A 13101-nucleotide genomic window follows, 5' to 3' on the forward strand; every position below is an offset into this window, starting at 1 on the left:
GAAGGCTATCAATACCTTGGTTTTAAGCCACTGTCCTTCTTGTCCAAAGTGTTTTATAATTTACATTTTTAATCTTAATGCATAAAAGATGATAGATATTAATTAATATTTTTCCATTTATATGAAAAGTAAAATTTAAAATTTCATTCTTTATTTTACAAGACAAATGATAGGTCTGGTCCACAATTTCCTCATGGCACTTTTTACCTCTGTGTTCCTAAAAGTGTAGATAAATGGATTTACCATAGGGATTAGAATAGTGTAAAATATTTCCACTGATTTATCAAAGGAAAAAATAGATGGAGGCCTTGCATACTCAAATATGCATGGGACAAAAAACAGCACAACAACTGTGATGTGGGAACCACAGGTGGAAAGGGCTTTGTGCCGAGCCTCAGTATTATATTTTCTCAATGAGTGCAGGATGACTCCATAAGATATAAGCAGGAGAAAAAAACTTAGAGTACAGATGAAACCACTGTTTGTAATAACCATGAGTCCAAGGCTGTGAGTGTCGGTGCAGGCTAGTTTCAACAAAGGATACAAGTCACAAATAAAGTGATCAATCACATTGGGTCCACAGAAAGGTAACTGAACCATGAATAGAACCTGGATAAAAGAATGTAAAAACCCCCCTGCTGAGGCCACACCAACTAGTAGTACACACAGATTCCTGTTCATAATAGTTACATAATGCAATGGCTTGCAAATAGCAACGTATCTGTCAAAGGCCATGAATATGAGGACCATAATCTCAGAGCCACCAAAAAAATGTGTTGCAAAAAGCTGAGTCATGCAGCCTTCAATAGAAATGGTGTTTTTGACAGACATGGACTCCACTATTACCTTGGGGGCTACAGTAGAGGAAAGACAAGCATCAAAGAAAGACAAAAAGATTAGGAAGAAGTACATAGGAGAGCCTAGGAGAGAGGGAGTATTGGTGATTGTTAAAATAATAATCAAATTTCCCACAAGTGTTACAAGGTAAAAAAGTAAAAAGATAACAAACAATATTTTCTCAACATCTGGAGTCTCTGAAAGTCCCAGCAGAATAAACTCAGTAACATAACTTTTATTTTCCATGATTTCAGTTCTATGGGCCAATCGTTTCATGGTCATAGGGTACCTGCAAAGGCAGCAAAAAAGAAATGTATTTTATGAGGATTATTTAACTGTTGAGATTGAAATTGTTATGTTATACATTTCCCCTATTGTGAATGGTACAATACATATTTCCAAGGAATAATGAAGCAAGCCTGCCACATTAAGGATATGGGTTAAGATCTTAAATTACACACAGACACACACACATACAAACATGCATGTACATCTAAATAGTTTCTAATATATCTTATGTTAACACTAAGAGGCAATGGGCAAATATTTTACCAAACTACCCCCTAAATCATGATCACATTGACAGAAATTTTTTCAGATAGGCCAGTTTGGAAAAGCATAAAAATTTAAATGATATATATAGAGAAATACATGCATATTTATGTGTATTTGTATGTATATACATATATATGGCAAATACATTCATAGATGAGATTAAAGCAAGTCACAAGATGGGCCTCAATTGAGTTTCATCATATTAATTGCATTCAGAGAAGAATCTTATAATATTACTATTAATAGAAAACTGAACGGAGCTTTTAAATGTTTTAAAATAATTATGGATGTATGTCAATGAAAAAATTGTCACCATATTTATGCCTCATACCTCAAATTCATATGTGGTATCCAGGAAGATGAAAGGTCCTGAATAAAAATTACATCAAAAATGCATATTACCCAAACCAAAAATTCACTGAAAAAATTCAAATTAAAAGTGAGATTATCTAGAAATATTAGGCTAATGATTTAAAGGGCTATCTTGGAGAATCAAAATAAACAAAGGATTGGCCAAAAACTGACATCATCAAATCACCTTCCTGGAATGCCAGATTAAAAAATGAATTATGTCAATTTACTACTTAAAGTCATGGGATATACACAGATGCACATAAATAAAATTATAGGTATTCTATAAGCAATCTCTGTCTCTCTGTCTCTCCACTCCCCCCCTCTCAATCAATCTAATTATCTACCTTTCTTTATGGAATTTTTAATTAAAGTCCTATGACTTTATATTCTGTCAAATATATATATATATATATATATATATACATATATATATATATATACTATATATTCTGTATAATATAACATGCATTGAAGGAGAGAGCACAGCACAAAGATAAAATAAAATAAAATTTTAAATACTGAAATTATGTAAGTTCCTTGATCAATGGAACTACAATTATAACTCTTGAACCTACAAATTGCTAACATCTAGCCTGAAGCACTTGTTTTGTCATAAGAATGCCCTTTGCAGAGTTACCTTAGAAAAGAGTGAGTTCCTGGGGCGGCTAGGTGGCACAGTGGATAGAGCACTGGCCTTGGAGTCAGGAGTACCTGAGTTCAAATATGGCCTCAGACACTTAATAATTACCTAGTCTTATGGCCTTGGGCAAGCCACTTAACCCCATTGCCTTGCAAAATCTAAAAAAAAAAAGAGTGAGCTCCTTAAAAATAGTTAGGTTGTTCTTACTTTGATGCTTGGTTCTGATGCTGTAATCCTTTCAACAAGCCCCAAACCAATAGAGAGTCCCTTAATGTGAACCACAATCATTCAAGAGATCAACAGAAGAGTACATGTTTTATATATATATGCATGCATTTTATTCTCTGTGTAATTAACTCTTACTATCTATCTATCTATCCATCTCTCTGTCTATGTATCCATCTATCCATCTATCAATCTATCTTATCAGATTCATTATCCATTTTCTTTCATGGCTAGATTGTCCAATGGTGAGAACAAAAGACTTTTGAATAAAAAAGATCTCTGTTTCAATCTAATCTCAGGAGTTTATGAACTCTCTAACCTTATTTAATTCCTTTATCCTTATCTGCCTAGTTCATCATTCAAAACGGACATGAAATGGCACCTACCACCCAGATTTGTTGTTAGAATCAAATGAGACAAAAATGAAAAGGTCATTACCATAGTATCTAGAATACAGTAAGTTTTATATATTTGAGGCCAATTCATAAACACCTTTGATCCTTCCCACGTAGGTAATATATTACTCCTTTTTTTCTGAGATGATATTTTCAGCATTCCTATCTAAATTGTGACTCTTGATGTTTAGCACTCTTTTTTAAATCATTTATTTATGTGAGATCTGCTCCTTGGGTACAGGGAGTACATTCTCAAGCTTTGTAGGGTCTCATCTCTCTCTCTCTGGCTTATGGATTGCCAAGGTGTTGCCCATGCAACCCAGACCTTTCCTTCTTAGAAGTTTTTTTTGCCTCCTTTATGCCAAGGTTTTTCCTATGCAGTGGTTTGTACCCAGCTCAGACCTGTCTGTTTCTCCAGTACACCCAGGGCTCAGCCTTTGTGGGACCTTACTGATGGATTGCTAACTAGCTGAGTCATAATCTGGGCTATGCTGTGGCTAAGAGTCTCCCACTGACTTTCCCACTCTCTCACCTATGCTGGGCTATACTTCCCATTTATCTGTGAAAAGACAGACCTTTACTGAATATCCTCCATGATATTTTGAGTTGAGAAGTTGTTTTTCTCTTTTGTTGGTTGTATCTCTAGGTTTAAGTCTATGTAGAAGTTTCATTTAAAGCTGTGTAGCGAAAAGCTCTGGGAGCATGCTGCCTTCACACTTCCAACCTGGCTCTGCATGGAAGACCTAGTAAGTTTTCATAAGTGATATCTATCATTATCATCTGTTTAAGGAGTTCCTTTGCAAATTCAGCCTTTTGTTATTTCCATAGTGGCAATAAATTTTGTTTGCATTTTTACAGAAATTAATCAAGAAATACTGAAAGTGTGAAGACTCCTGAAGTCTCTTAGTGAATGATCTTTTCTGTGCCTCAATTTCCACATATTAACCAAAGCATCTCCAACTTACCTTGAAAAGTTGTTTTGGGGTTAAAAATGATTCTACAGAGTTAAAAGGTAATAAATTTTGAAGCCAGTGGGGTAAAGTTAATCAATCTATTAATGTTATATATGAAGAAACTGAACATTCTGGAGGTTGTCATTCAAAGTCACAGTGATAAGTGAGCAATGAAGAGAACATTTCACCTACTTTCTTGCTGTTCCTTTCTCTTCCTCCTACCAACAATAACACATGTATTAAAGAAGAAAGTGCAGCACAGTGGCTTGTTAAACAGAATGACAAAATATCAATGGTTAAAAGACATTTCAGTGGTCACATTTTTTACCTTTACTATAATATTTCCATCATGACTTTCCAAAAGAACTTTGTTACTTTCTACTTTTTCGCCCTGTCTTGGTTCTCTCCTTATAGCAATATATCCTGTCTTGGCTGAGGGTGTTTTTGATAGCCATCCTGCATTTCTAGCACGTTCTCCCTTCTCATTTTTCACCTAACAATTTCTGTGCTTTACTTTGAGTCCAAGCTAAAATTCTAGATATCTAAATGGCATCATAAAAAGAGTACTGGACTTGGAGTCAGGAACACACATTTTCCTGAACTCAAATCTTACCAAAAGACATTTATTCTTTCTGTGACCCTGGACAAGTCACTTAACTCTTCTGTAAAATGAGCTGTAAAACAATATGGCAAACCTCTCCAGTCTCTTTGCCATGAAAACCCTAAATTCATTCATGAAGAGTCAGATAGGACTGAAATAACTGACCAACAAAAATATTCAATCTTATAGGAATTTCCCTTAATCTCACCAAATTTTAATACTTTCCCTCTGCTGATTTTTTTTCCTTATTAATTTGGGATATAGGCTGATTATCCATTGTTGCTTGTATGTTGTCTCTCCACTAGCTTGTGAACTCCTTGAATTCCGGACATTTATTTTGCCTTTCTTTGCTTCCTCACTGCTTAAAAGAATAAGTGGAATATATTAGCTACTTTATAATTGTTTTTGGCAATCTGACAACTCAAGATGTGATTGTCCTAAGGCACAGGTCTAATCCATTCATGTCCCTTCTAAATAATGTTCAGGGATTCATTATTACTTTTAGAATTAAATAGCAAGTCCTTGGATTTGATACATTTCTTCCCAACCTGACTTCCTTTTTTCCTGTCTGGCCAGTTTTCATTCACTTTCCTCCCATTGATACAACCTTTGACCTTCTGTGTAGGGTGTATCTATTTTTCTGCACTGTGTTTGAATCCAAAATGTGTTCAATACTTTATGCTCCAGTGCTTGCTTATCTCCTGACTAAAGAGCTCTGTCCCCTCACCCTCTTCTTTTATTTTCCTAGGCTTCAGGACAGCTTATATCTTGTTAATAGGATGACTTTCTTGTTTTCTCTGAAAGAGCTATTCTCTCTCTCTCTCTCTCTCTCTCTCTCTCTCTCTCTCTCTCTCTTTCTCTCTCTCTCTCAACAAATGGGAGTTTTTTGTTTATCAGTGTTTATGATTGTGTTGACACATAGGAAACCCTTACTACATTTATATTGACTACCTGAGCAACTACATAATCAAACCCTTGACTGACTGTGTATATCTACAATATCCATTTGATGTGATCACCCAACATTTGATTTAAATCCCTCAAGAGTGGAAAACCTAATTATTTCTAACAGCAGGGATAGAATAAAGCTATATTCTGGAAAATATCAATACCGAGTCATCAATGGAAATGAGAATGATCATTTCTCTATTTTCATTTGATGTGCATAGGAAAATATGGGCAGTGATATATTTGTCACCTGATGTATAAAATTAGTCCTTTGATTTTGGTTATTCATTGCAATAAAGGAAATTGATTTGTGTGTTGAGTGTTCTGTGTTATTTATAAGCAAAAGCAAAAGGCAACTAAGACAAATGGAGATATGAGGAGAAACAATCATAAAGAGACAAACAAACATAAAAAAGCAAATTGAAGTGAATCAAGTTACTGGAGGAAATATTTTGCCCAATTCTCTTAATAAAGCTCTCTAAAAGACTTCCCCTCATAATTAGCATCAGTGGTATTTCATATTCTATTAATAATTAAATTTCTTTAAACTAACATTACTCTCCATGAATTTAATATTTCATAGATTATGCAATTAATAAACTAATTATTTGAATAGTAATGCATGGAGTATATGAATAAAAAGTAGAGTGATGTGATTTATTGTGTGATACAATTGTATTTCAAGGTAAGGAAACTGGATTCCAATAGGATTATTAGAATGATAAATTATATAAAGAGTAAAAATATTATTTGGGAAAATAAAAACTATTTTTTTTGTCAGGGAACTCTCTGACAGTTGTGCCTCAGACAACTACCGCCTATGACAGGTTATGTACATGGGAGTAGACTCCAGCAATTGAAATTTTGATTCTTGGGTACTCATGGTTAAAAAAAAAAAAGAAAATTCTGTCAGTTGTGGAAGTCTAACATCTTTCCAATTCTAAAGACATTGCTACTAAAATGGAAGGGAAGGAAGGAAGAAAGAGAGGAAGGAAGGAAGAAAGGAAGGAAGGAAGGAAGGAAGAATGGAAGGTAGGAAGAAAGCAAGAATGGAAGAAAAAGGAAAGAAAAAATGGAAGAAGGAAGGGAGGAAGCAAGAAGGGAAAGAAGGAAGGATGAAAGAAAGAAAGAAAGACAGAAAGAAAGAAACAGGGTATGGAAGGAAGAAAAGAAGAAAAAAGAAGAAAAGAGAAAATGAACATGGAAGAGATAGGAAAAAGAAGATCAATAGATTAGGAGAGAAAGGGGGAGAGAGGGAGAGAGAGAGAGGAGAACAGAGAAAGAAACTTGTCAAAGTTATGAAGCTTGCATATATATATGTATATATGTATATATTATGTATATATATATATGTATGTATACAGACACACACACAAAAGAAATCAAATCCTTAGTACTCTTTTCTTTCAGTGCTCTGAAGAAGTGTGTCTATGACTGAGAAAGGTGTGAGCTGAACAAGTTTCTGTCAATATCTTACTTTCAGCCATCCATTACAAAAGTAATATAAAATTCCTGGAAGAATTTCAGATACAGATAAGCAAAAATAAGGGAGAACTCACTGAGCTTGGGGACAAATTCTACACTTTATCAGAGATATGTGAATAAATATTTCAAACATACTGAAAAACTTACATAGATCAAATTAATGGGAAATAATTTCTTTCAATAAAGTTGCCATCTCTGTAGTTTTGAAGTCCTTGGCAAAAAAGTCCTTGAGGTCTCAGATGATTAGGCATCTGTATTTTCCTACTGTGAATCTGCCCTCAATAAATGCAAGACACACTTCAGTAACAATTAGAGACTTACTTTCAGAGGCCTCCAGAAGTGATGCCTTGTGATTATTCTTCAATTGTTGCAAAAAAATGAAACATATTTTCCCCATTTCAATTTTTGAAATTTTATACCATAAAGCAAACAAAAGAGATATCTTTTGTTTTATAGATGTAATATATTTTTGATTCCATTACACTTTTTTCAAACTTGCTTCTAAACAGAATACATAGAGCCAAATGTATATCCTTTCTTCTAAGAAACATTTATCGAGACTTCATCAAAGGTTCATAGTTGTCTCAATCTCTGAGGGACTGATGGTCATCCCTCAGTGGACACAGTTCGATTCAATAAATAATTTTGACTTGTAATGATGCCAACATTATACAAGATTGGAATGTCTTCCAATTGGAACTGCAATGCATTTTCCCTCACCTTTATGGACTTAATTTCATTAGATTAAAAATGTTCTCTAAAATAAATATTAAAAATTGCATTTACATTTCATGAGGAAAATGAAAAAACTAAATAAAATTTTTAAAATGCTCTTTATTTTCTAATGGATTATCTTATTTTTTCCTACTTTCTACTACAGAATTAGTTAGAAATAATTTTAAAGGACATATCATAATTTTAAAGGACATGTCCTAATTTTCATAGAAAAATAGTTTGAAATGTATGTGATAATATTACATAGGAAATACATACTTAGTGTAAATTCAAAATTCCTCCCCCTGGTTTGGATATTCTCCTACCAGGTCCACTGAATCTAGGAACTTGCTATTTTACCTATTTTCTGGTTTTCATTTTATGCAACATAATAGAATATTCATTTCTAGGTTTTTTGTATATGTCTGAAATGATAAATGAAGAAAATATCTTTTTATGACTTTCCTTTTAAGAAGAAAGGATTTGAATTTTTTTTCTCATTAAAAAAACTAAATTTGCTTTTCAATATGTTTTACATTCATGACTTTTCCCTAGGAGTCATTAGTCTCAGACTGAATCAGCTTCTCTAACCATTGTGGGTATGCAAACTGTCGCCATGATAATTGAAAAAAAAAAAAACTGAAGGAATAAATCTAGGCACCAAGAAAACAAACTCTTACTCTTTGCAGATGAAATTGTGGTTTAGTTAGAATATTCTAGAAAATCAGGTATAGAACTAGTTGAAATAGTCAACAATAGCAATTTTGTAGTATATAAAATAAATCATATGCATATGATTATTGATGTAAAACATTTACATAAACTCCTAGCAAGTATATAATAAAAATCTCTTACAAAAAATTAGAGATCATGACCATGTGGAATTTATACCAGGATCGTGCATCTAGGTCAATATTAGGAAAATGATAAATATAATTTAATATATCAAAAAGAAAATGTTAATAAATTATAAGATTATATGAATACATTCAGAAAAATATTATGATACAATACTTCACCTATTGTTGTTAAAAAGTAAACATAGAAATAAGTGAAAGTTTTCTTAAAATAGCTTTGAAAAATCATAAATATTATCTATAACAGGAACAAGTTACAAGGCTTCCTAATAAGATCAAAGGTGAAGCAATGATTGCCACTCTTACTAACATTATTGAATATTTTATTTGAAGTGTTTTTTGCTATTAAATCTCCTCTTTAGTACCAACTCCCACTGCTAAGACTGGCCAATATGACCAGAAAGGATCATTGTTGAAAGGACTGTGGGAAATCCGGTACACTATTACATTGTTGTTGGAGCTGTGAACTCATCCAACCTTTCTGGAGAGCAAATTGGAACTAGGCCTAAAGGGCAACAAAAATGTGGATAACCTATGATCCAGCAATACCACTACTGGGTCTATACCCTGAAGAGATCAAGAAAAAGGGTAAAAGCATCACTTGTACAAAAATATTCATCGCAGTCCTGTTTGTGGTGGCAAAGAATTAGAAATGTCCTTCAATTGGAATCTCTTAACAAAATGTGCTATATGTAAGAGAGGCAACACTGTTGTTCTATTAGAAACCAAGAGGGATAGGAATTCAGGGAAGCCTGGAGGCATTTGCATGAACTGATATTGTGTGAGATTAGCAGAACTAGAAAAACACTAGACACCCTAACAGCAACATGGGGGTGATGATCAACCTTGATGGATCTGCTCATTCCATCTTTGCAACAATCAGTGACAACTTAGGCCTGTCTGCAATGGAGAATACATCAGTATGCAGAAAAAGAACTATGGACTTTAAACAAAGACCATGGCCTATTACCTTTAATTTGGGGAAAAAACTGTCATGTCATTGTCTGATCTTGCTATCTCTTAGACTTTATGTTTCTTCTTCAAGAATATGATTTCTCTGGGGGCAGCTAGGTCAAGCACTGGATAGAGCACCAGCATTGGAGTCAGGAGTACCTGAGTTCAAATCCAGCCTCAGACAGTTAATAATTATCTAGCTGTGTGGCCTTGGGCAAGCCATTTAACCCCATTTGCCTTTCAAAGAAAACCTAAAAAAAATATGATTTCTCTCTCCTCACATTGAATTTAAATCAATGTATACCATGGAAACCATTTATAGACTGGCAAATTGCCTTCTGTGGGGGGGCAGGTAAGTAAGATTGGGGAAAAATTGTAAAACTCAAAATAAATGAAATCTTAAAGATGGAAAAAAAGAAGTGATTTTGATATCTTGTTCCATGGGAATTTATGCATAGTCTATAGAAATCCTGATGATTTTTCATCAATATTTTGAAAGGAAATTGGTCTATATTTTTTATTGTGCTCCCTCTATTCTACTTGTATTAGGTATCAAAACTATGTTAGAGTCTCAAAAAGAAATATAGTAGAATTTCTTTTGTATCTATTTAAGTAGTATGTTTAATGTTGGCTTTATCTTCTTTCAAGATTTTTAAGAAGTTAATTTTAAGTCATCTTCTGTGTTTTTTCCTTAAAAATGCATTTATTAAAGAGAAAGAAGAGAAGAGAATAAATGGAGGTAAGGATGAATAGGATTTAGGGAAATGCAACTACCAATAGCAACTTTGGGCGAAAATAATATTGAAGCAATTTCTCTGGCAATTTCTCTGATGGGCTTAAGATAAAGAACTTTATACACCATAAAAACAGTGCTGATGGAATCAGTATGCAGAGTGAAGCATATTTTTGTCTCTCACTTTATTTTTCTTGGGAGTTCTCTTTCTTTGATGGGGGGAGTATCTTTTTTTTTACATCATGACTATTATAATAATTTGGAAAAATAAATAAAAATTAAAGTGCTTTAACATACATTTATTGTTTGTTCAATTTATTTTTCAAATAAAGGGATATTTAAATATGTTATTGCCTTTCTAATTTAGGAAATTTATGTTTTTGAAATTTTATCTACACCATTTAAATTGACAGTTTTACACGCTTCTATTAGGATAAAATACTTTCTGCTCATTGTTTTAATTTAATTTTCATTTGTGGTATTATCCTTTTGATTTTTTATTCAGATATTTTGATTTCAAGCTTTGTTTTTAAAAAAAAACTTAATGGGGGAGGCTAGGTGGCGCAGTGGATAGAGCACTGGCCCTGGAGTCAGGAGTACCTGAGTTCAAATGTGGCCTCAGTTACTTAATAATTACCTAGCTTTGTGGCCTTGGGTAATCCACTTAACCCCATTGCCTTTTTGAAAAAAAAAAAAAAAGCAAATTAATGATTTTTTTTCTCTTGTTGCTTTTAATTTAATGCATAATTCCTAAGGTGTTTATTATCTCTTTTATTGATCTCCAGATTTATTGGTATACCTTTTTTCATCTACTATTTTGGCTAGAATCCTAAAAAAGTTTCATAAATGTCTTATGTTAATATTATTTGAAATCACATTTTTATTTTCTATGATTTTTCTTTCACCAATCATTTTTTAAAGTAGATATTTTAGTTTCCAATAAATTTTAATAAATTATTTCATAAAAGTATTGAATAAAATTTTATTGTATTATGATCCAAAATGCATGTATTTAATATTTCTAATTTTCTGCATATCTGGTGATTATTTTATTCTATTGAAAATGGTGAATTTTTCATGAAGAGTTGAGAACAATATTTAATTCTTCATCAATTCTCTCCACATGTCTAGCATATCTAAGTTTTCTAAGATTCTATTCATCCCTGTTCTATTATCTTATTTACTTTATTATGAAAACAGCCAAAACAAAAACTCAAGGAAAATAAATGCAAATTGAACACTAGCCTAGTAAGAATTTTAAAAAGGCATAAACATGTTAGAGGAAACAAAGGGGGAAGAGTAGTAAAATTATGAAACACAACATCTCAATAAAAGGGGCTTAAAAACATTGAAGAAAATAACTCTTTTTTTCAAAAAGAACTCTTAAAAGTAGATTAGTTTAATGGTAAAGTAGCTGTAAAAATATCATTGGGGAAAGAAAAGATATGTCTTAAAAAAGAGAATAGTCCAAAATGAAAAAAAATACTAACAGATACTAAAGAAAAGAATTCCTTAATGATTATAATTATAGAGAAAACAATGACTCAATGAGACTTCAAGATTCAATAAAACGATGTCAATGAATGAAAAAGTATTTTAAAAATATGAGATATATCATTGGAATAGCAACAGACCTTAAAATTATTTGACAGGATCTAATTCCAGAATTACCAAACTACCTGAAAAACAAAATTTAAAAAAAGGAGTCTAGATATCAGAAATCAATAACTTATAATGAAAAACTAAGCTGCTATCTTATTTCCATATAATAAAACTGAAACTTAAAGAATTTTGCAATAAGTGAGACAAATGTGATCAAATAATTTGCTATGGTGCCACAACTAAATATTTCAGTGCTTGAATCCAAACTAGGCTTTTATATTTATTGGGTAAGAGTTCAAACACTATTCAATCCAATGATTTTATTGTTTGCTTTTATTGGTAGGTTAGTTTATAGAAATATGTTATAGGGAATATGAGGTGGAAGAAATACCAAATGACTAGATTTTAGCAAAAAATTCATGTAACCTAGCTGTCTTCCAAAATATTCTATCAATTAGGGCTGAACAAAGATTAGCAAATTGAAGAAAATGTAAATGAACTGGACAAGAAAGTTTTGGTGATGGCCCTGACTCCAGGGACAGTGCTTTATCCACTGCTCCACCTAGCCGCCCATTGGTGATGGTTTTAAGAGATATAAATTTTAAGAGACTTAAATTTCTGGGTACAGAAATAAACTAGGGAGATTACAGTTCTTAGTATGCAGTTGTTTGTCTCAATTTTATACCCTTCTACTTTTTGTCAAATCTACTTTTTTGTCAGATTTTCATACTGGTCCAATTTTTCTCTGTCCTCTATTTATAAAGCCAGAAATTTAGAGGCCTCAATGTCACAAACCTCGATGTATTATAGTCCAAAGAATTTATTTCATTAGTGACAAAACAAATATACATAAATTTTAAAGCATTTTCCCAAGTCAAACATGAAACTAATAGGAAAGATTGGACTTAACGTTCAGTATTCCCTCCATTATGGCATAAAAATTCTCTTTTTCATTACTTTATTGCCCTTTCTTAACTTTAAGATTTATTTGAAATTTTTCATGGAAAACTGAATAACCTTTTGAAAAGCAAAAATAATATACATTTGATTAAAAGTAAAAGAAAAATTTTATTGATATACAGTTATCAGAATATTGTTATAAGTTCATGAACTTCAGATCAAGAACTCCTGAATATTGCTTTAATTAAAATATATGAGTTTCAATTTTTTTTTCTGTTTGGTGAACTACTGTTAAAAATAGAAAGCAAATAAATATGCTTAAGCATATTCATTGTTACCTTTAGTGAC

General features: G+C 32.3%; 1 protein-coding gene across 1 annotated transcript; it reads right to left on the reverse strand.

Moving 5' to 3' along the window:
• Positions 1 to 150: 150 nt before the first annotated feature.
• Positions 151 to 1083, reverse strand: LOC141517015 (olfactory receptor 4C15-like). The gene has a single exon (XM_074227954.1). The coding sequence runs from the start codon at positions 1081 to 1083 to the stop codon at positions 151 to 153; it is 933 nt and encodes a 310-aa protein (XP_074084055.1).
• Positions 1084 to 13101: the final 12018 nt, after the last annotated feature.

The sequence above is a fragment of the Macrotis lagotis genome, chromosome 3, assembly GCF_037893015.1.
Source record: "Macrotis lagotis isolate mMagLag1 chromosome 3, bilby.v1.9.chrom.fasta, whole genome shotgun sequence".
In the NCBI taxonomy this organism is placed as follows: domain Eukaryota; kingdom Metazoa; phylum Chordata; class Mammalia; order Peramelemorphia; family Peramelidae; genus Macrotis; species Macrotis lagotis.

Coding starts and splice junctions, on each gene's coding strand:
- LOC141517015 (XM_074227954.1), bottom strand. CDS start 1,083: ATGGAAAATAAAAGTTATGTTACTGAGTTTATTCTGCTGGGACTTTCA.